The sequence below is a fragment of the Dermacentor silvarum genome, chromosome 11 (genome assembly GCF_013339745.2).
Source record: "Dermacentor silvarum isolate Dsil-2018 chromosome 11, BIME_Dsil_1.4, whole genome shotgun sequence".
NCBI lineage: Eukaryota > Metazoa > Arthropoda > Arachnida > Ixodida > Ixodidae > Dermacentor > Dermacentor silvarum.
The window spans coordinates 44703614-44728267 of record NC_051164.1 but is presented as its reverse complement, the minus strand read 5'-3'; the positions used below and the strand labels follow the sequence as shown (position 1 = coordinate 44728267).

General features: G+C 43.3%; 2 protein-coding genes across 5 annotated transcripts in view; one reads left to right on the top strand and one right to left on the bottom strand.

The window, feature by feature from the left end:
- The window catches only part of LOC119433758 (neprilysin-1-like), a 741141-nt gene that overhangs the window by 216632 nt on the left and 499855 nt on the right, over positions 1-24654 (bottom strand). The window lies entirely within an intron of this gene.
- The window catches only part of LOC119432548 (neprilysin-4-like), an 811607-nt gene that overhangs the window by 777478 nt on the left and 9475 nt on the right, over positions 1-24654 (top strand). The window contains exon 6 of the mRNA XM_049658290.1: positions 15543-15601. Within this exon, the coding sequence (XP_049514247.1) occupies positions 15543-15601 (59 nt within the window). The remainder of the gene's footprint in view (positions 1-15542; positions 15602-24654) is intronic.

Sequence of the window (24654 nt, the reverse complement as noted above, 5' to 3'; positions counted from 1 at the left end):
GAATAAATTACACATTCGATACCAACATCAACACTAATTATTACCAATCAAAGCAAACAGCAGACATAGCTTCGCTTACATCGATTCCCACTGTGCGTCCAATCCTCACAACTTTTTTTTATTGCGATTAGCATTCTTTGTCGCCTTCAGCCGTTTTGTGTTTGACTATACAGTGTATTTGGCCGACCAAATTGCCGACTAGTTTGCGCTCCTAAGTATATGCTGATCGTCGCGATGCCGTCGTGATCGCTTTGTCGTTGTCATCCCAGCTTCGTCAACCTGCTGTTGTAATGCTGTCGTTATTACGCCATCACCGTCACGCCGTCGTCGTTGTACTATTGTCGTCATGCCACCTTCGGCAAGTTGGTGCAGATGCTTTTTGACAGTAGCTTCCGTCTCCTGTTATCAGCAATGTCGGAGCACATGACCACGATAATGGAAGTCGTGAGACAGCAACTGACAGCTCCTACAGTATTTCTCTGTTTGGTTTGACCCTATCGTAATTCCCTTCCTCTATGCGAAATACGCATCAGGTCGCCCAGTTTCAACCTAACCATAATAGTCTTCACCTCCTTGTTGCTACATCGTTGCATACCAACCGGCAATACAATAATATTGTATAAATATATATAGTCTTGACTTTCCACTAAGACAAAATGCCGGCCGCTATCCTTTACCTCGAACTTTCCGTCTTGCATGCGAGATTCAGCCGCGTTCGTCGGCTGACCCTGACAATCTTTCACTCACAAATACAGCCTACGCTGCGCGCCGACGGTGTTATCGTGTTTGGACTTTATGCGAAACATGCGCTTGGAGTGTCCATATAATTGCGACCACAATAAAGTATTTTCGGCGAAAAATTAACAAAAAGTTATCCGGCTCAACGCGGAATCTTTATTCACAACCTTCACAAAAAAAAAGAAGTTTTTTTTTTTCTTGGTCGGTGTTCCCTTTTTTTTCTTCTTCAGAGTTCTAGGTACTACTATTGTCAATGTTAGAAACATTATTTGCTTTCAGTATTTTAGTCAGCATAGCCACCGCCTGTAATTTTATGTTTTCCCTATTGGAGGGCCTTCAAAGTAGTAGTAGTAGTAGAAAACTTTATTTGTTGTTTTGTAATAAAGCCCAGAGGGTGGAGCCCTCAGTCCAGGGCCCCATCTGCTGCTGCTATCCGGCTGGCCCGGTCGATCAGGTATCGCTGGTCGTCGAAGGCTGTGCTGTAAAGAGCGCCTTCCCACTGGGATGAGGTGGCGTTGGGTATTCTAGGTAGGCCGGGTGGTTTGGAGCATTCCCACGTAATGGTAGAGGTTTGGGTGTCCACCACAGAATGGACACTTGTCGGGGTACTGGGTAGGGTAAAATGTGTGGCGGAGAGCAAGGCTGGGAAACGTATTAGTTTGGAGCTGGCGCCAAGTGGCTGTATCTCCACGGTTTAGTTTCCCGTGTTGGTGGGAATGATCTAGGGGATAGGCTGTGGTGTTGTAGTATATGCGTGTATGTAAGCGGTATCGTTTCCATCTTGTCTGGGCGGGGCTGGCCTTCCAACTGCGCCTGGAGGGTGAGGCCTCGGGCTGTCGCATGAACGCGCTCATTGCCAGGGAGAGACGCATTCTCAGGTATCCAGACTAGGTGAACTAGGGGAATATTTTGCTTCTTGTGTAGCATTTTATGTGCGATGGGTGAAATCCGTCCGTGTGCGTAGTTTCGACTTGCTTGCTGGGAATCTGTAAGAATATATATGATCTTATCGGGGGGTTGAGCGCTTATGGCAAGGACTATGGCACATTCCTCCGCTTCCATGCAGTTGTCAGTGCGTATCGTGGCTGATAATACTTATTCGCCCCTCCAGTCGGCCACCGATACCATTTTGTCTTTAATGTCTGGGTAGCACGCGGCGTCTCTATAGAAGGTGTCGAGGTCGTTGCCGTATGCTCGGTGTAGCGCTATTCCACGTGTAGCGCGCCTGCCCTTATGGTGTTCGGGGTGCATATTCTGAGGAATGGGGGCCACTGTAATGTTTTCTTCGAGGTTTGGTGCGATTGACAGGGGCTCGCGCGGGGCAAACTCTGATGCTGGGTATAGTAATTCTCTCAGTACGTGCCTTCCTGTCGATGTACGTTTCAGTCGTTCGATCTGACTGACTTTCTGCGCTTCGATTAATTCGGCCATGGTGTTGTGCAAACCAAGCTGTAATAGTCTGGCTGTTCAGGTGTTGAAAGGAAGGCTTGTCGCCATTTTCACCGCTGTGCATATGAGGGTGTCGATCTGGTTTCTTTGTTTTTGGGTGAGTCGGTGGTAAGGTGCGTGATAGGCAATGCGGCTTACGATTAAAGCGTGTATGATGCACATGATGTCGGATTCTTTTAGGCCATGGCGGTGGTTGGTGACCCGCCGGATCATGTGCACTACCTAATTATTCTGTTTCTTCAGTAGCATTTGGGTATATGTCGCTTTCGCATTGGCTTAAACGTGGAGTTCTAGTGAGGGTAATTTTTTTAACCTTATTTACAGGTTCACCCTAGATAGTCACCGTGATGTCAGGCGGCAGGTGATGTTTCCTTTGGAGTTTTTTTTTTTTTTTTTTACTAAGAGCAGTTCGGACTTTTCAGCTGCGTACGTAAGTCCCCTGCTAGTGCATATTTCTGGGTGACATACGCTGCTGCTTGTAGTGCGTCCTGTATTTCACCATCTGAGCCATTGGTGACCCAGATGGCGATATTATCAGCATAAACGCATGCCTAATTCCCGGTATGGCATCTAGTAGTGCAGGTAGTCTGCTCATTGGTATGTTAAATAGCACGGGGGAAAGCACTGACTCTTGTGGCGTGCCTTTTCCCGCAAGAGGGATGGAGTCCGAACGTATATTTTCTATACCTATAGTTGCAGTGCGATCTTTAAGAAAGGCCCGGACGTAATTGTATAGTCGTCGGCCACACCTGGTTGCCGCTAGATTGGTGAGTATAAGGTCGTGAGCTACGTTATCAAACGCGCCTTTCAGGTCTAATGCAGGGATGGCTTTGCTTTGTTGGGTGCTGATATGGTCAATTATCTCTTCCTTAATTCGCAGTAGTACGTACGTCTTGAGTGGATAGCCCCGGTCGAAAACCGAACATTGTGTGCGGCTATAAGGCTTGCTCTTCTCGGTACGGTTGAAGCCTAGCCAGGATGACGTTTTCGAGTAACTTTCCTATGCATGATGTGAGCGAGATGGGGTTTCAGTTGGTTTAGAGAGGGCTGATTGCCTGGTTTTGGCATTATTGTAATATCGGCGTGCCGCCATTCTTGCGGCAGCGTGCCCTCTAGCCAGTGGTACTGAAAATAATCCGTAAGTTCTTTTATCGATCGGTCATCGAGGTTTTCTTAAAGCCGGTATTGTATTCCGTCTGCTCCCGGGGCGGTGTTGCGTACTATTCGATGCAGTGCCGCTCTAACTTTATGTTGTGTGATGTCCTTGTCCAATTCCGCAGGCTCCGCATGCGGATAATCTATGTACGAGTAAGTTGGTGTGGGGCCTGTATCTATGTAAGCGTCTTTTAGCTGTTCTATTATGTTCTATTTTAGCTGTTCCGTCGCCTCAAACCAAGTCACCTCAAACCAAAGGATGTTATTGTATTCGTTACCTAAATCAATGTAATGAATGCTTTCAGCGCGGTGCAAGCGCGTTTGCGACTTGAAGATTTTTTAAATGCGAATTGGTAAAACGATGACTGGTAAGATAAGATAATTCGTCACGCGGCTGAAATATGGCACTACGTCCATCCATGATTGCACGCATATTCTCAACCGGCCGCCTAGCAGCAGTGCATTATGCTGGACCATGGACGAACAAGAAGCTTTCTCCATTTACTCCATCCATGTGGTGCGCTCACGACCTGTCGTGCCTGCGCTTCGGCTATAGTATACTAGAATACGGTTGAGTGGGACGAGTGGCTGGGGCGGCGCATGCTTTGCAGTGAGGCGCCCGACGTGGGAAAATACTGTGGCGGCGTGGCGATGGAAGTGGATTGGGCCGCATCAAAGTCGTGCCGTTGGAAACTGCTAGCGATACTGCTCGGTAGGGTCATTCATACTCCTTGCGCCGCTGGTATTTGCGTTCAGACCGCTCAAATGGTGTTCATAATTGCATATGACATGCATTTATCACTTAAGAATAAATTACTCTCATTCTCTTCTTTATTTTATTTTTTTAATGCCACTCGGTGGTCTTTTTCGGTCTCAAGCCAGGCTCGGGCTGGTTTCGAGCCGGGCTCGGGCCGGGCTCGGGCCTCGTTGATGGAAAAAAATAAAGGTTATTATTATTATTATTATTATTATTATTATTATTATTATTATTATTATTATTATTATTATTATTATTATTATTATTAGGTAAGGGGGTGGCGGGCCGGGCCGGGCCGGGCCGGTAACGTAGATTATCTCCCGGCCCGGCCCGGGCCCGGGTCTCGCCATAATACTTTTGGTCGGGCTCGGACGGGCAGCCCGATGAAAAAATCGGCCCGTGCAGTGCTCTAATGAGTACTGCGTATACATGTTGTAAGGGGTGGAAAATTGGTGGCAGTGGGAGAACGTAAGGGGGAAGAGTTTGAAAGCCACTCAGCCCAGCTCACCTTTGGTGGATTCGTTCCAGGGTCCTTCGTGACCGCTTTCCTCACACTCTTCTCCAACATGTCGATAGTTGACCGTGATTCCGCCCCTTGGTCATTTGGAGCTGCTTCATGCCATTCATGTCGGGGTGTCTTTGCGCGTGGTAGGCTTTGTGATCTGGATGTGGATGCGTACCTGGATTTATCTCGTTTCTTTGAGTCCGTTGACCTTCGGGGTGATCGGCATCGGTCTACGTTCGTCTCCGGGGAAGCTGGCGGGGATTTTGACCCGGGAGTTCATGGTTGATTGGTGCTTGTTCCAGGGTTGGTGGTGGTTCGAATGTTCTTGGCGTCACTGGTGTTACGGAAGAAGTGCGATTTGATGAAGGGCTAGCGCTACCTGGCTGGACAGCTTGGGGCCGTAGCTGGGTGATCACCTGCACACAAAAAAACTTCATATATCATGCTGGCTGAACTCTTGAATTCCCGACATTTTCATTGTGACTGCCAATGCTAACGTGAACGAAGTTTTCGCCCAGAGTGATATTTAACCTGAAGTAGAGTCTAATTTTACTTTATTTATTACATACTGCGGACACGAAGTCCATGCAGGGTGGATAAAATACAATATTAGGTCACAACAAGTAAAACAAAGTCAATAAAACACAATGCTGCAACAATTAATACGGCAATTACGCTGATACGAAAAGTAAACAATCGTGATACAAGTTCTATAAAGGCAAGTCATTCCAGTCATTAATGGTGCGTGGAAAGAAAGAGTATTTAAATAGGCTGGTTCGGGCAAAATAGGGAGTTAGAGCATTTTGGTGATGTTGGCGAGTAGGTCTTGTTACTAGCAGACTTACATACAACGCCGGGTCGAGTGCCAATTTGTTATTAACTAACTGAGAAGGAAAGTCAAGCTGTAATTTTTTTTTCGACACGATTCCAGTGTAGGAGTATTATTAGACCTCATTAGTTCAGTTGGCCAGTCGAACGTCGAAAATTAGTTGTAAACAAACCGGATAGCCTGTCTTTGAATTCGTTCATGTTTCTTTATGTTACATTGAGTGTAGGGATCCCAGATAATACAGGCGTACTCGAGCATCGGTCGGATTAAGTAGTAATAACCGAGCAGTTTAACAGAGGATGGGGCGTGTTTAAGCTTGTATTTGAGAAAGCACAGTTTCCGGAAAGCAGAGAAATATATATTTTGCACGTGACGGTTCCAGGACAGGTTGCTGAAAAGGGAGACACCTAAATATTTATAGTTAGTAACTTGTTTAGGTGCACAGGAGCCTAGCGTATAACTATAAGAAAGAGATGTTTTCTTGTGGTAAATGGGAAGAAAAACACTTTTTTCAACATTCAAGGTGATCCCCCATTGAGTGCACCAATAGAAAATTTTACTGAGGCTATCATTCGGATCATCTTGGTCACAAGTGTGAGTGATTTCTTTCAACAAGACACAATCATCTGCAAATAGTCTCATTTGAACATTCGGCTTTACAACAACAATGTCATTCACGTACAGGAGGAAAAACAAAGGGCCCAATACACTTCCCTGTGGCACCCCAGATGTCACTGGAAGACAGGCCGAGTGATGCCCACGTACATCGATGAACTGTTCGCGATTGCTTAAGTATTGAGTGATCCAAGAAACAAGTAGTTCTGGTATGCCATAGATCTTTAGCTTAAATATTAGTTTGGAATGAGGTACCTTATCGATGGCTTTACTAAAATCCAGAAAAATTTAATCAATTTGGTTGTTATTTTCTGTGGAAGAAAGAAAAGTGTTAATGACCGTGACTAGTAGAATATCCCTTTCTGAAACCATGTTGAGAGCTGGTTTGAATTTGGTTCTCCTCAAAAAAACTCATGGAGAGTTTTTTCAATAATATTTTCATTAGTTTACAGCAACCTGACGTTATTGAGATCGGGCGATAGTTTTCTAAAAATAGTCGGTCGCCTTTTTTGAAAATGGGCAACCCACGGGCTGTCCTCCAGTTCTTCGGCAAACTCGAACACGACAAGGAAGCATGAAATATGATGACAAGGTACCTTGCGAGAGGTTCGGCATATCGGCGAAGAAAAACATTTGGTATGTTATCGGGTCCAGAAGAAGTCTTCGTTTTGAAGTAGCATTGAGAGCGCTCCGGGGTAACTAATAATATTCGAAAAATGTGTAATTGCAGTGTCTGTGGCAGCGGGAAGGCCATCAGTTGCAGCAGAAAATACACTGTTGAAGTATATATTGAATTGTTCGGCAACGCCTCTTTGTTCGTTAATAATAACGCCATTAGCAGAAATCTGTGAAACTGGTTTCATTTTCTCACTCAAGTAGTTCCAAAATTTAGTTGGGTCGGTTTTAATGAAGCATGGTAGCATTGTACTGAAATAATGTTCCTTTGAACGATTCAAGGCACTTGCAAGGCTTCCGTTTGATTGTGCTATGACGCTATGTGGTGCGCGGTTCTTTGTTAATATTTTCACTTTGCGTTTTAAATGGATGATGTCTAGCGTCATCCACGGCGTTTCCTTGTGTACTTTCCTGCGTTTGTTCGGGACAAACTTATCAAGGCAATACCGGCACATTCTCTTAAAACGTTCGCATAAAACACCAACATAAGTGCTATGAAAATCGGTAAGACATGCCTTCAAGTGATCAATAATTGACGCATCATCCGCACGTGAGTAATCTTTGTAGGAATGTAGAGCAGTTCTTTTTTTGCACTTTATGGCAGGAAATCGGCATAGAAACATTGACTAGTTTGTGATGAGAACAGTTTAACACTATTTCCACGTTGAAGGTAAACTTTTTATCCCATATTAGGCTCAGGTTTACCAGAAAAATACAAAACACAGCATTAGAAAGCGTGCGATTCTTTATTAGGGACCTGTTTTGGCCATCGCCGCATTCTGTGTCGTTCATATGTAAGTGCGAAACTGTGAAAAAATGAGTTTGAAATGGTAATGGACCAGAGGGTTATTGTTTCGTGTTCAAGCGATCATCTATAATGTTAGAAATGAGAAAAACTTGGAATGCCGTTGGAGTAATTTGTCGGAAACTGCTTGTTAGTTGTTTATCGTAAGAAAATATGAACGAAAACGCAATACATCAATATATTTTAGCTAATAATAATAATAATGATAGAGAGATGCCACGGGTGGTGTATATATACATACCGTGCTGACACTCAAACATTACGGTATTTTTACTCACATAGGTAATGAACGTATAAATTGCTTGCATATGTCTACCAAAAAAAATTGTTTCATTTCGTTTCAGTTGAAAGAAGTGCCATTGCAAATAGGATACCCGGACGCGCTATTGAACATGTCAGTGCTTGAAACTCGCTACCAATACGTAAGTGCAAATACAAACACTCTGCAGATTGCTAGAATCTCCTAAACAGAAGAACGAGACCGCAGACCTGATCTAAATTTTTAACTTGAATACAAGTACCATTGTTCATATCGCGGGTTTTTAAACGAACTTATTATATTTGGACAATAGCGATAAAGAAAGGCTATTAACTCTGCTTTTTTAATATTTGCATACACTGTTCTTCTCATAGATCAATGCAGCAAATAATTCCCTTCCAGCAAACTTTCACCCTTCTAATTATTACTAATACCTATGTCTCTATTTTATTAGGTGCACATATAAAACGGCATCGACTAAAAAAAACGGTGCTTTGCATCCTTAGTGAAAGTGGATGTTGTTTATCTGGAAATGTCAAGCTACTTATTATAACACGAGTGTATGTCAGAAGTGAGAAGTGGGAAGTGGGTGGATATCCTGTGTTGTTGTAGCAGACCAGAATTGTCGCTTTATTGAAACTTTATGACCTTTCTTAGGATATATACCTAGTATAGTCTTTTTCTGTGGTCCAATATTGCATCAGAAAAAATGTAATGCAATTCTTATTGAGTAGGTTGTTCGAAAGCCATGTCGATATGCAAACACCAAAATGAACAAATGCACACTCTGAAACTTGGATGCGTTGACGCCACAAAGGTCGAACGTGATGGCAAATGTTTGGTGAAGCCACTGCAGTGCAACTAAAAGGCTACACAAAAAAGAGGCGAACAAACCCTAGGGAGGCCATAGTGATAAAAAAAGAACACTGTCTCACAAACCCTAGGGAGGCCATAGTGATAAAAAAAGAACACTGTTCTCACAGCGCAACAGCCCCATGCTCAAATTATTTGCGTTTTTTGGGTGATTCGCGCATGCATAAGGAAGCGTAGCTTAAGTGAGTTAAAGACGTGCACGCCCACCAGCTTTCATTGGAACGCAGATACAAAATTTGAAAAAAAGGGAGTATTTCTTACAGTTCCTTTTTCTACCTGAATGTACCTGTACTCCCCATTTTCCCCTTGTCACAAAACCAACACCGTCTTCTTCACGGGAATACTGTGTGCAGTCTCACAGTGTACATTTATATGAATGGCTGTTTGCATGTCGGCAGATCGTAAACATAAACATAACGTTATATAATAGATGTTATCAGTCTGGGGCATAGACAGAATTTAGCACAGGATTACATGCTGAACTGTGTTTTCTGTGTTTTCGCTAGTATATACTGGGGAGACTTCGCTTTTGAACAACGCCAATCAGGGCGATATGATGCCAGACATTGAATTTTATGTTAGTGGCGTCGATTCTTTATTACGGCATTTAGATGAACCAAAAGCAACTGGACCTGATCGAATATCCCCAGTGGTCCTTAAAAAGTGTCATAGCATCATTGCTCCGTATTTAACGATCATCTATAAGCTTTCCCTAGAAACAGGCCTCATTCCCCAAGATTCGAAAACGGCAAGGGATGACACCAGCTTTTAAATCGGGCGATAGAAAACTCAGAGAAAACTATAGGCCGATTTCACTAACGTCGATATGTTGCAAAATATTCGAACACATTTTATATAGTAACATATCTGCATTTCTTGACTCAAACGCTTTCTTTACGTCTTCCCAGCACGGATTCCGAAAAGGTTATTCCTCTAACACACAACTAATAGAATTTCAGCACTTCTTATCCAAAGCCTTTGATAACAATAGTCAGGTAGACACGGTTTTTATTGATTTTCAAAAAGCTTTCGATACTGTGTCCCATAAGCTCTTAGATGTAAAGCTTGCTGCATTAAATGTAAACAAAAACGTTCAAAATTGGATACGAAACTACCTAAACGGAAGAACCCAGTTTGTCGTCCTAAACAACGCCGTATCTTCACCAATAACTGTTTCTTCGGGCGTTCCTCAGGGAAGCGTACTGGGCCCCTTGTTGTTTTTAATCTACATAAATGACATTGTCGAACTAATTACATCACCCATAAAACTATTTGCCGATGACTGTGTGATTTACAGAGAAGTTACTACTGAATATGACATAGATACTTTGCAAACAGATTTAGATAAGATAGTGAACTGGTGTAAAAAATGGAACATGAATTAAATATAAAAAAGTGCAGTAGCATAAGTTTTTCCAGAAAATTATCCAAATTTCAGCACCGATATAACATAAATGGCACGCTTATCGACATACAGTCGGAATACAAGTATCTAGGAGTCTATTTCACCGAATCATTCACTTGGCATAAACAGATTGACACTGTCATAGTAAAAGCTAGTAGGATGTTGCAGTTTATTCGCAGAAATTTCAAACAGGCAACGCGCGAAGTTAAAGAAACTTTATACTTCTTACATGTCAGAACAATACTTGATTATGCTTGCGTAATATGGGATCCCCATCAAGATTACCTCATTAATAGACTGGAAAAACTACAGAACCAAGCAGTAAGGTTTGTTTGCAATAATTACAGCCCGTGCTCTAGCGTTTCCGAAATGAAGGCCACTTTAGGATGGGATCTGCTACATATGCGTAGGCAGAAGTTAAGGCTCAAACTATTGCACCGAATATATAACAGTGAGACGGGTATCGATCGCCATATCTATCTTCTGGAACCAGGTTACATATCGACTCGCTGTGATAACAACAAAAAGATCTCAGCCTATAACTGCAGAACAAACACGTTTTCCTACTCTTTTTCCCCAAATCAATTAGACAATGGAATACTTTATGAAATGATATAGTAAATGTGTCAAATAACGAACTATTCTATTCTATGCTGTGATGGTGCTCTTTTAAAACAAATGTATTTGCTATATATCTTGAAAATCTGTTTGTTTCACATTGCATGTATGTCTCTCTCTGAATACTATTGTAGTGCTTCTGTTTGTGAGTATATCTGTGCAAAAGCTTTTCTGTATTACTGGTTATGTTTTGTTCCCCCCTACGTAATGCGTTTGTGGCGATGTAGGTACTCTGTAAAATAAATAAATAAATAAACGCTATATTTTAAAAGACATTTGTATTCAAGGCACTTGTTTTGATAAGATTTAAATAGTTGCTTCACAAAAACTTAGCCAGACAGCCGCAGTGGCAGCCATTATCTGTCACGATCAGGAGGGTCCGGGAATGTTCTCAAAGAAAGCTTCACTAAAAGAATACATGACTGATGCTGGGTTCACATTGTGCTCTGCCAGCACAATAGCCCGATATACTAACCGTAAAGCCACATTCCAAAAGGTACATCTCCCTTGCCAACAACGTCAAACAGTTTGAAACAATTCGCGGAGTTTATCGCGTCGCGTAACAGTATTCTGCATGGAAAAGCGACAAAGCGATCTTGGGGCAGTTCAGTTTGGCCGCAGATGTAGGAATGAAAGGCGCAAATGGTGGTGAACCTTACTTCTGCATCAGGCTTTAGACCAGCAAGTTGCGTATGAAGGCGACTCTGCGAATTTTTGGAACTAATATTAGGCAATATTGACAAGGGAAGACAGTTTGTTTTACCAATATCGTTCGTAACTTTAATTTGGTTAGACCGCTCAAGTATGCCAAAATATGCATTTAGTGCTTAGTTCCACGCTGCAGTATATATTTGTTTTTGCGCTGTTAAAGACACCTTAAATACCTTGTGTTTGGTTGTAGGGTAGGGAAATCGATATAATAGCACTGCCTCTGAAGCGTAGAATGCGAGCAAATATCGGAAACTGAAATGCCTATTTTCTAGAGGACATTTAGGTAAGCCAAGAAAACGCGTGTACGCAGAGGTACTTATTATGTGCCTACATTTTTTCACTCTAACGTTATCAACATTACTTTTTTTCTTCTAGGTACCATTCTTCCCTTGGAATATTTCATTCACAGAAGCCTTGTACCACATTCAAGAAAACTCATACTACATGCAATTGCGGAAGCTTTCGGTATCCATTCGAGGGCGATTTGGGGTGAGTAATCAGTGCTCTAAAATATGAAGTAAGGTGCGCTGTGCCAAGCGTTTATCCTCAGACAAATTGAAGATGTTTATCCAGAACTGTTTTTATGCATTCTTAAAGTGCGTTAGACTGAACGAAAAACTGGTACAAACGCGACGATCACTAGCCTGTTTGTTCTTGTTCCTTTTCTAACCTTACGCACTGTCACAATACATGAAACTCGTAATGACCAACTAGCCCTTATTTCTCCGTTAGCCAGAACTGACCTACAGTGTGCTTCATTGTATACCCTTGGTATTCCTGAATACAATTTCGTAGCTCTGCGAATGGGGCAGCCAGCACCATAAGTAAGACGACGGTGATCGAAGAGAGAAGTTGTTTTCCGCTTTCACGGATTATGTACAGAGACCAAGCGAATAAGACTAGTGACCAAACCTGATGGCGAAGTTTTGCAAATCGATCAAGGTCATCTGTTAGATATTCTAAGTATATATTCTGAATGGGTGTGGTACATTCTAATTTAGGAGCAGTGAATGCCGCAGAAATAGCTTCACGTGGTGCGGAACAGCATGTCAGTGACTTCTCAAAAATTCCAGTCTCTTGCTTGTGGATGAAACCATAAAAATAACACGTGAACTCCTACAATATTGTTTGATAGGGTCACACCGGGATAATAAATGTATCTGCGAATTGCACTTAAACCTTAATAATCGTGTATAAAAAGGAAATGTAGTACTGTGGGCGAGGGACGCAAGTTTATGTTTAGTGTTCTGCTGAATATGTAGAATGCAGCTGGAAAAGTGCAGATGCTAGAAACAGCGTAACATTTCCCACCATTGCTGCACGACCCACACGAATTTCTGAAAGTTGTTGCACAATCTTTAGCGCAAGTCATTTAGCGTGTGCAGTCGTGCCGAAGCTCTGCTAAGAGCTAGGGCTTATGGGTAAATCTTTACAGAAATCCCGATCAGTGCTTCCCAGTCATTGAATAATTCGCTGAAACGGCAGGTCACTGTGTTACATTCACAACGTTTCCTTCATTATTGTTCTGAAATGCGTTGGGTGATATTTATACAAGCTGAGGCTTGCTCCACCCTTAGTGGTACGCGTTTGGTTTACTGAATAAAGCAGAGTCTTCTGCTTTCTTTTATTGTACATTCGGTTCTAAATGCTAAGGGCGCACATGTATGAGAAAAAATGTGAATGTTTAACTTTCTGAGGCACCTCATTGCTAATATGAATCACTGAGTATTGTACACATCCTACTACAAAATGGAACTCAGAATTCAAGGCAATGTGCCAAACTTCATGGGACTCTGCTGTTTACAAAATACATTGTTCCATAAATTGTTCACGCAGTTCTTACTGTGGGAAACGGCTCGATCCTGTGGAAAACGGCTCGTTTCTGTGGAAAACGGCTCGATCACGCAGTCCACGTACGACAGCAGGCTCCAGTCTCCACCGGCCGCGCCCTAAAGATGCCCAGCCGCAGCTCGTGCGTCCCTCGCGCCACAGCCGCGCGTCCCCCGTCTTCTTCGTGCACAGTTGGCGTTGACGTCAATGGCCTACGGTGGCTTGCAGCGACGGCATGACACCGCTACCGGCAGGCGAACTTTGTAGACTGCTAATGCACCGAACGAGGATCGGCGGAGCCGGCAGCGTCCGAGTCACCAAGGTCTTCCAGGAGCCCGCAGGCCCTAAAGCTGGCTGGCTTCCGGGACGGACTCCTCACGAAGATTGGGCAGACCAGGTGGTGCAGCCTTGGAGTGGAGGTCTTGCAGGAACCCAAAGGCCCTAAACCGTCCCCTGACGCACACCTGGTCTGGTTTCCTCTCCGACCTTGTTCTAACGAGTGTACGCAGTAGGTCGCCAGAAGGAGCCGCCTTCTACTCATTGCCTTGCCACCACAGAGACTGCACCGCACCGCAGCACGCAGATGACAAGAGGGGAAGATCGCAGATGACCCCGATCATCGCTCGAACAGCGCCGCTGCCGTTGCCAACTGGCCTCGAGCTCCCGAAATCTCACCGGAATACTGGACACCGCTCGCCACGTCCTCTCGAGTTGTCTGTGTATAACCACGCACTGCAGCGTCGAGGGGCGGAGCCGCTCTTGAGGTGTTGTCGACGCCATTGGGCTCAGGACATCACCTGCGCCGGCTGTGCACTTCTCGAACGACGGCGCCGGGAGCTGCAGCAGCGCGTAGGACACCACGCCGCCACCAGGTCCCATGCCAGGCTCGATGACGGCGACAGAGGAGGAGCCGGCGGAAGCACTCGTCACCGAACATCTGAGGAGCGCCGCTCGCACCGCGGAAATGGTCACGCACCAGGCATGTGTAGGAGTCGTTACTGGCCGTGGAACGGGCGCCGTCAGCCCTTCCCCACGACCATGGTCCATCCCGGAACGCAGCCGGGGCCCACATTACGGGCGCCATTGTGGGAAATGGCTCGATCCTGTGGGAAACGGCTAGATCCCGCAGTCCACGCGAGGAGGCTCCAGTCTCCGCCGGCCGCGCCCAAGGGCGCCCAGCCGCAGCTCGTGCGTCCCTCGCACCACAGCTCCCGCGGCCCTCGTCATCTTCGTCCACAGTTGGCTCTGATGCCACTAATCACGTCAGCGTTCCCACAGTACAAAGATTGTAGTTGACAAAAAATAGTATTAAAGCGCCTGTCCGTTCACACTTTTCCGTAATGTGCCCATGTGTCTGAGCACTTTCTTTATTAAGAATTCCCCTGGCCTAATTTTGGCAGCTCCAATCCGGCATTCATTGAAACTCTTCCGGTGTTTTCACATTATCTGAAAATGCTCGTCGATATCCTGGGGGATCGAAACATGACGAGAGGCCAGGTGCTTTTACATTTAAAGAAAAAGTCTGTGTGCAGTCAGAATCACGTCATATCAGAAAACCTATGCTAACCATCGCATCAGGCACATGAGGGACAATTTCGTACTGAACAATAGTTCAGTGCAACGTTTATTTCCAAGAAAAACTGTACTCGCTGGAATTTCGGTTCAGCCCTCTGGCACAAGAGCAATGCTCTTATGGTTTCTGAATGCTGTAGGAGTTAAGGCAGCATTACACATTTCTTCTCGAAAAATAAAAGACAATATTTTTAGATAAACATTGATTGAATGAACGCACCAGTGAATTGCGACATACGAGTGTCTTGGCACTCTTTGGTCACACTTGGCCCTTGCGCCAATAACATCAAATAATAATAATAATAATAAAAATAACAATATTAATAATAACAATAATAATCATAATCACATTCGACCAACATGCACCACCTTTCTAACAAACTTGTAATTTCTGATTGAAACCGCTAAAATTATGCGGCAAACTTCTTTTTTTATGGTGAGCCTGAGTTGTTTTTCTTCCTTAGCACCAAACGGTGCCCGCCATTAGGCTTATTACTCAACTGATAATAATCAGCTGGGTCCGAATGCTCATGAGCCACCTGTTCGTGATAGCACATATAAACATGGACCACGTTAACAATGTATACTTTTTCAATCCTAGTTAGCTCAGTTTTGTAGGTAATAACAGTAATAAAAAGCTGCAATTTTCTACTGCAAGGCAAAACTTTTCAAACAATCCTGCTACATAAACCTATTGACTATTTTGTACTTATTGTTTTCTGGTTTCTCCTTCGTTATGCATGTAGTTGGGACCACAGCCCAAGAGATGGTCGCACGTTTCACCACAAGTGGGGGATGAAAATTGGTAAGCATCCAAATTGCAAAAAAGCTAAGTTGCGGCGAATATGAGTGTAAGCTGACGTTTGACAGAATGATTGAAAGCAGTCCTCTTTTAGCTTACACAAAGGATAGTTTCAGAAGTATCCTCCATCTCCACTACAATGACCGAAGTTAGCTTTCAACGATGGTGTTGAGCGGTTAACAAGCATATTCACAACACTAAACACTTACCGTCATCATTTCTCCAGTGTCAAGAAAATTTGAAATCGCAAGCAAATATATCAGCAATATACTAGCCTACACGTTGGGAAATCATCTACTCGGAAATGTCCTTCTACACATAACTAGGTTCTGACGCTCAAAATAAAGGTAGGGCTGGCAAGTCGGCATACTTCGCAATTCTTCTGAGAACCCCAAAAACGTTGAAATGGCGTTACTAGAAATGATTGCCGTTGTGTTTTAAATGTTCTCAGCTTGAGAATGTTGCCAGCCAGGAAAAGCCAGTATTTTGCTAGATATAAAAGCATTTGCACGGCACATTTCTTTCTGCTACATGCTTTTTTTCGCAGAAATAACAGGAAACAGCAGCTTGCATGTAAAATTCATTTAACTTCCCTATTGAAAAATTTGTATGCGAATTGTGCGTGAAATGTGCGAGATGTATGCATATCGCACAGATTTTACGAGAAGTGAGCGATGTGCTACGCATATTCAACGAGATATCGTAGATAATGTGCGAGATCTGTACGCATGAGCTACGCAGACTTCCCGGAGTGTAAGAGATCTACGTGAGGTGCTGTGAGAATGCATGTGCGAGATGTGTGCGATGATGCTGCGCCAACCTAACGAGAGAAAATGTGCTTTTTTGTGCACATCAGCGTTCGCTAAGTCACTGGGTCTGTGCAACGCTGCTAGCTAGCTGTATCTTTCGTGCGTTGCGGCGTTGTGGGCCATCGTAGTTCTGTTTATCGCACTTTCTTCGTTCCCGGCTCATTAGTAGCGTCTGGTACTCTCGCCGATCTCGCAGCGGTTCACAGCGCACGGAAGAATGTGTTGGAAGTTGCGCTATAACGTGCTGTAGTTCATCCGCAATTCAACAATGTTTGTGCCGGAAGGACCGTTCGTGCAGTCGATGCCGCGGGACCTGACACGAAGGAGCGTTTGCCGAGTACGCCTCAAAAGGTAAGTCCGGTGCTTGGCGCCTTTTTATGGTTCGTGTAGTGTGCCTCGTTATGCGGAGCACAAGATGATTAGTACAGCGACAAAAAGTATAAAGGACTTTCCTAATGTTCGTTGTTATAGCCGTAGTACACATTAAGCGAAAAGTTTCATGAAAATTACCCTCAAACAAGAGCTTCATCTATTGTTTCTTTGCTTTCTGTTATTAAGTATACTAGCGCCGAGATCCTTTAGTCTGAACGGGCACAAAAATCAAAGCTGCGAATGTCACCACTTCTGTACGTAAATTTTCAGCAAGAAATCGTGTATACATTTCCAGAAGTACGCTGACGTGTTATCTTCGAAGCTAACATCTGCGCGAGACGGCACCAGATTGCTCTGTCTGACTCATGAGCACATTTTAGCTTGTAGGCAAATGTTTCTGCATATACATGGTCAAGACAACCTGTGTTTCTTGTGTTGACTGGTCTGTATGTTTTCGTGCATTTGACAGGTTAAATAACTGCCCGTTATGTGAGAATGAATTATTTTCGCAACCATGTAGCTGGCTGTATGAGGCCTTTTCACAATTTAACGCGGCGTTGTGAAATCACAAGTTTGCAGTTTCAGCAGTGATTGCAATAAACTGAATATTTCTTATTGTTTAGGAATGTCACGGTTTTGTGAGACGGACGTATCTCTACACCACATGGGGGTCTATGGCCAAATGCAGCCTGAGCAGCCCGACAAGCAATCAGATCTGCTTGCTTTGACAAGGTGTGTACAAAACGGTCACTGCCACTTATCAGTTCTAGGTTCTGTTGGTATAAATCGTACCTGCCATCAGTCCAGAATATTTTGGTGAGATTTAGAATTCGGGCTCATTCTACACTTTCACTATGTTGCACTGAGTTATGAGAATGAAATTCTATTGGGGATATGTTTTAAGAATCTTGAAAGATTAGGTGGTATAAAATTGCGAAATTGCATGTGAAACAATTAATAAATTGGGGTGGAACTTGTGCTGCTTTATTAGCAATGCAAAATCCCTAACGAGTATACCTGAGGGGCACTTCCTTAATACCAGTGTCACACGTATACTTCTGATCGCGATCAAGCACGATCCCGATCGAAATTCTTGACTGCAATTGGCTTCCTTGCGCAGCTTGCGCAAAGGAGTCAATCACAAGCGAGAAATTTGATCCGGATCGGGCTTGATAGCGATGAAAAGTGCACTGTGTGACACCCGTATTCGACGAGTTTGTTGAGATAAGTTCCTGAAGCCGGCTAAATTGGCAACAGCAAAGCACTGAAAAAATCGCACTGGTCTAAAAACGATGTTGTCAGTTTCTGCTGTTCTAAGTTAATGTTTAATAATGTGTGTATTGAACAATGTAGGTGCTGAGAGAAAGCTTTAAGAAAATACATTCTGACTTTCCAACACAGGATTGTTCCTAGGATTTTTGCGATATATAAGGTTCACAGGCTCGCAGGTTTGGCCTAATGTACTACACTTTTGCTTTAGATGCCATATTTATAACTTCCAGTTTCGATATACGATTCAAGTACTACTTGAACTGTATATCTTAAATTATCGCCTACCTGCAGTTTAATCAATATGCCTGAGTAGCCTCTTCGGAGGTAAATATAATTGGGAGCTTGAGTAGATATGCATGATATGCTTACTGGCTGTATTGTGACATATTTTTAACAACTGTGTATTGAGGCACACATATCCTTTTATGTCTTCCGAGTTGCCCGACGAGAGCAGAAGGGCAATGCAAGTTATTGCAAGTATTACTGCACTTAATTCCTAACATACGTGCCTGTGCAGATTCTGTGTTCCTTGTTTTATTTCTCTAAATAGTCAAAAATTATGTATTACACTTTTTTCTCCTTTTTGTGAGGGGGAGGGCTGTTCGTCAATTCCCATTTCTAAAGGAACGTCAAAAGAAAAAGCCACGAAAGGTGGCTTAAAAGTGTGTGAAATCTCTAGCAACATTTATTCTTTTAAAGCACTACCAGTATGGAAACGTTTCTAGTCACTTTTATAAACTAGCTGGCAAATAATTAATCGCAGTGTGAAAGAGTATTTATTTTTTATTTGTGTTATTGTATGTTCTTTTTTTGGTTCACAATGTTCTTCCTACCACCTCACGCAGTACTCCAGCTAGAGCCGAGGAGGTATGTTTATAAATGAATAAGTAAATTCCTGAAGCTTGCAACAAACCATGAAGCATAACATTTAAGTGTAGTCAGCTCATAATACATCGCTGAAGCAGCATAGCATCAAGCTTGAAGCTGATCTCTGATGTCACATAAATTGCAGCTTTGATAATGTGGTATCACAAACTGCTGGTTACGCATGTCACTCAGCCTGGTGCAGTGGTCGCAGGTGAGAGTATAACCGAAAGCTAGGTATGCTTTGGCCTTCCGCATATGACATGGGAGAGGGCTTGAACTCTGCTCTTGCTTCTCGTATAGTGGGGACCATCTCTCTCACCTTCTCCTTATTATTTTGTCTACTTGCTAATATGCACAACTTCTACAAGCTTAGTTATGATATTGACTGCTGAACTTGGATGATGTGCGTTTCAATAGTTAGAGGTACTCTCGAAACCATGCTGTACTTTGCGTGCATTTCAAATGGTCAATTTGGAATATGCAACTGTCTGACATTCTCAGGGAAACAAGGTTATTTTCTGAATAAGGCATAGGCTGCTCCCCGAAAGATACCAGAAACAACACTTTCGCACCTAACAAAATTAGTTAGGCACGCCGTGCTCAAGCCATGCCTGTCCTACAATAATTACATTATAATGTGCTATATCGACCGCTACATGTTATTAAAGTGGCAGACAAAAGTGATAATGCACTTGAATTTGACTCTTAAAACATGTGTGGCTAATAACATTTAGCCTTAGCCCCTTTGGCGCAGACACCATTAGTGCAAAAGGGGCATATGTCATTAGCAAGCTTTGGGACAAGTACAGACGGAATAAGCACTTGTCAAGATTTTGAGGTAGTACCATAATGTTGGACCCGCCCGAAGTGTGATTTCATTTAAATTTTTTAATTTAGGTCATTAAGCCACTTTTTTCTTAAGCCTGTGAAGATACGTCACGCTAGGCGAGTCTAATTAATTTCTCCCTTTACAGTGAATCCTGTTATTCAGTTTCATTTTGCACTGCATACAAGGGCACTTTAAGCAATACAAAAAATAAGTGGTATGAATGTGTAAAAAATGACTCCGGACACATCTCACCGAATAAACTTACGGATTTGGCTTTAAATGAACACTAAAGGGAGACACTGAATCAGGGTAGACGCATCAAGTATTCTTTCTTTTGTGTTAGTTTTGTGATGAGAGGTTATTTATTGGTAAAGAAAATGAAGGTCAAAGTTGCATTTGCTGCCAAATATGGCGGCGAAACATCACTGCTGCTACGTCGAGGGACATCATGCATTCCAGAGTATTTTCGTATATTTTGGCTGTTGCGGTTCAGTACACTTGCTCAAAAATTGCTAAGTTCAGTTCTTGGCTCTTTTAGAATGCAATATAGCCAATTTTTGCCAAAGACACTAGGTCTTAGCAGACAGCCAGCAGGTGCGGGAACATCATTGTGGTTTCACCACCTGTATTTCGTTCTTGTGTATTTTCTAGCTTGTCAAGCCTTTTCTTTTGGTAACTGCAGTTTTCTTCTGGTGTTGCGGAAGAGTAATTCAATAATGCAGTTCAAATAATTATTTTTCCTTAAGAGTTCCTTTAAAGTTTTGTCTGAATGATGTGGCGTAGCGCCCACCGACGCTACCAAGCGGGGACGCTAAGGTCGGCGCACTCAGCCGGTGCCTTGGGGGCGGCTGCGAATGACGAGGAAAATAAAGTTGGGCGGCGCGTGCTAGCGGTGCAAGCACGGCACTCGCTAGTCCGTTCTAAAAGCCTGCTGAGCTCGTTTTCTTGTTCTGGTGCTCCGCTGCGACCCCTCGGTTCCCGACAGTGGCATGACAAAACACTGCACGAAAGTTATCTTGCATGTCAGCAGTTTGTGTTGCCATGTAATCGCCAGTATTGTCATTGAGCTGCTCAGTGAAATCACTGCACTTACGCCTCAATTCCCAAGTCCCTAAGAAACAATAAAGAGGATCTGTTTGAAATGTCCTGCAATAAGTTATATCATCTGTATCCACTGGAGCTCTGCTAAACGATTGCAGTAGAAAAGCACTGTCTTTTCCAAAAGATGTACAGTGTGTCGGGAATTTGCCAGCGATTCTTTTTACCTCAACAGTCGTGGAAATAATGATTGACCGTGTAGACTGGCAGATTTATATCAAGCCAGATCTATGTAGGTGAATGTGCGCTTTTTATTACATAAAGCTTAAACTGCTTTTCAATGCCACCACCTGTTAACAATAATGAAACACCAGTTTGCCAAAATAATAGAATAAATGTAACTCCACTTTCTGTAAAAGCAAACTGTTGTCTTGCACAGCAAGTTGAGTGAGCTTTTTTAAGCGCGGCAGGCTTAGAATGTTGGATGAAAATTAAGTTGCTTGAAGCTGTGCTGCATCGGGAAGCATGTTTCATTTTCTTTATATATTTTAGCATTATCTGAACTCTATGCTCCTTTTCATGCTATTCACAGTGCACACTTGCTAAGGAGATAGGGGACAGGCAGATGGTGGCATTCAAAGCACACACATTCCAAGGAACTAAGGGACACACAGAGTGCAAAAGAGGACAGGTATTTTTCACAGTATACCTGTTGCTTATTCTTTTGGCATGTATGTGCTATGAACACCATCAAAATGAACTGTTACCAACTTGCTCAAGCTTCAGCTCTTGGGATTGGTGTTTTTGTCTACAAAATGCTCCATATGTCAGTAGTAGGGTTGCTGATATTTGCGTGTATGAAAAGGGGATGCTTACTAGATTGCAGAACAATTTGATTGGTTCTACACATGGTACTGAACTTGCCAATGTTATTTTAAAGGTGGAATTAGGTAGAAAGCTATTGTGGAACTTTTTTTAAGGCGCCCTTGTGCTGATGCCTAAAGCTGGTCTGACAACTATCCTCCTACGGCTTCAGCCCAATTTTTGTCAACCGCAAAGTGTAATGAAAGCCTCCTGGTAGACATGCCGAGTTATGCTGCTGGGGACACGTATTGGTTAGCGCTATTGGGTAAAGCTGCTACGCTTAAGGGTGCTTTAACAATGCAGTGCCTGCAGGATGGCCAGCTTAGAAAACACATTAAAACGACTGTAAGGATGCATGTCGTGCTATGGTATCATAATTGGCCCACGAAGTTGCCACCTTTGCATACACTAAGTGGCTGTCTGGCCTAGTTTACTTAACCTGACTGCCATTTATACACGAGGAGGAGGAGAGAGGCGAAAAGGGACCTTCGAATAATTTTCTTGCATAGATGGCTCATGCATCATATTTTTCTTTTAGTGTAAGATTTGTTACTCTAAGTGAAGCTTGCTATAGGGAGAATATCTGCACTTTTTTCATATGTATACCGAACAAGGATTGCTTTGTTCACAGTGTAACTTTTTATGTTATGCTCACGTGACACTAAACCCCTTGCTTTAACGCAGGTGTGGCTGGGCCTGTAGAGAAAGTGTAAGCAGATTGTGCTGTGTTGCTGATCAGTGCTGATCTCCACACCTGAGTTGGTCCCACAACATCGAGGCACCATTGAGCTTAGCTTCATCATTCACAAGGTAATCGGATATGGAGAGCTTGCTCTTGATATCAGTTTTGAGCTTGAGGTTTGCGAAATGTGTTAAGATAGAAGACACACAAGGGTTGGCCTTGGTGATAGATACACTTGTGTTTTTCAGTGCTCGTTTTGCAATATTCTTCGTGGACGTATTTTCAGGAAATGTTCACACTCCTTAATTGCAAACCGCCATGGAGGTGGTTTATGCCTTAAACTAGCACTATTTCACAAAGAAGAAACCTTATTTAGCACAAAATTCATAGGAAAGGCACGGAGCTGACAGGACAGAACACTACTAACACCATCCAGTTTTACTGCTTGAACAGCAATAAAAACGGGAGGTGAAAGCACGAGTCAGTTAAACTACAACTGCGAAAAGGGCACACGGCATGGCTACCATGACACTTGTTTTGAATAATAAATAAGCAGTCTGATGATCTAATAATCCTGTGGATGGGGAGTAAGTTCACAGGTTCCCTCTTACGTATATAAGGAAAGCCTCACAAATCTGTCCAGCCATATGGTCCTTATATATTGCTGCAGTTGCACAGTTTTTAAACGAAATGGTGCAAGTGAGGAGTGCACTACCAGGTGACTGCCAAATGACCTGTGCATTAAGTTGGCATGGTCACAAAGCCGGTCATTTTGTACATTGGCCTGTTCTGCTTATCTAGCGTCTGCAGCACGATAGTGGCATTTCATCTACAACTACACCTCTGTACTCTACATACATTTTTGCATGTTTTTTTCACTGGTCGTGGTGCATGCCTCTTCATTTTTTACGAGCATACACAGCAAAATAAGCTTGTTCTATGCCGAGAAAGAATTGTAGAAACGCCGACGTGAGGCCATTTTTTCAGCCTGAACAAGCTAGGATTGTTGGTTTGGGTTTGCGTTCGTTGATTTTACGAGTTTTGGAGCCCCACACAGCTTCTTTGCTAGGCAGACAAGCTTGTGGGATTTGCTTCTGCAATTTCTACAGCACACTGACAGTGCAGGTGCGAGCCTCATCTTCGAAAGGAAGTGCACTGACGGCACCATTCACGGTCCCGGTGACTCTCAGAGTCAGGCAAGGCACCAGTGTTGATGTTTGTTCCCTTGCCCAAAACAGCATGTTTAGGTTCAGTGTAGTTATAAGAAGACAAGTTAAACATAACTTCCATGGTTTGAGTGGGCGCATTTTTCTTAGAGCACCAAATTTCTTTTCTTCCTACTGCCTGCCCTGGTGTTTTCTTAACGTCGGCATGAAGTTGGCATGGAGTTACGCATCCGGGAACTCGTGAACAATGACGCTGCAGTTGACACTTTACGAAGAATACATCGGCTCCCAAGCCCTTTATTTTCTGTTGGCATACTTGTACTGTCAGCAATTTCTTCTCGGCTTGCTGTATTATCTTGAGGTCCCACACTGACGCTATCGATGTCTTCAAGGGAAGGCTTTTCAGTATAAGACTCCTGGCTTTGCAAGTGTGGTTTAAGAAAAGGTGACACTTACAGGTGGCTATTGAAAACGTGAGTGAAATGAACCGGCAAGTCTTGGTTACATCTTGTGTGTAGTCCTGTAGGAGTTAAACGTTTTACGAAAAATTGTATCGTTGCTATCAAGATGATATGCACTTGGTCATTCACCACAACTTCATAATCATGTTACCTGTCTAAATGAATTTTCGTCGAACCCTTGACAATACCTTATACAGAACTTATAGACAACACATTGTAACCGAGACTCACTGGTTAGTCTCACTCGCGTCCAGAATAGCAATCTGTAAGTGCCACCTTTCCTGCAAACAGACCTGCAGAGCAAATAACCTTATCCTAAAAAGTCTACACTTGAAAGCATCGGTAGTGTCAGCATGGGGCCTTGAGATAATTCGGCCAGCTGGGAAGAAATTACTGGCAGCATGAGTTCAAGAATGCTGACAGAAAATCAAGAGCTTGGAAACTCGAGCATTCTCCGCAAGGAGTGAACTAGAGCAGACCATTATTTAGGTCTTCTGGGACATACAGCTAAATGTCAACTTCACAGAGAGACTAACGGACCACTATTGCGGGCAGTCTCAAGAAAGCTTGACGTATTATAACCAAAACAACCTGTTCATACCAGGAAGTTATCTTGAGCTTGTCTTCCTACAATCCCACTAAACCTGAAACTGCCATTCTGCATAAAAGACTGAACTTCAATACTGGCACTTCACC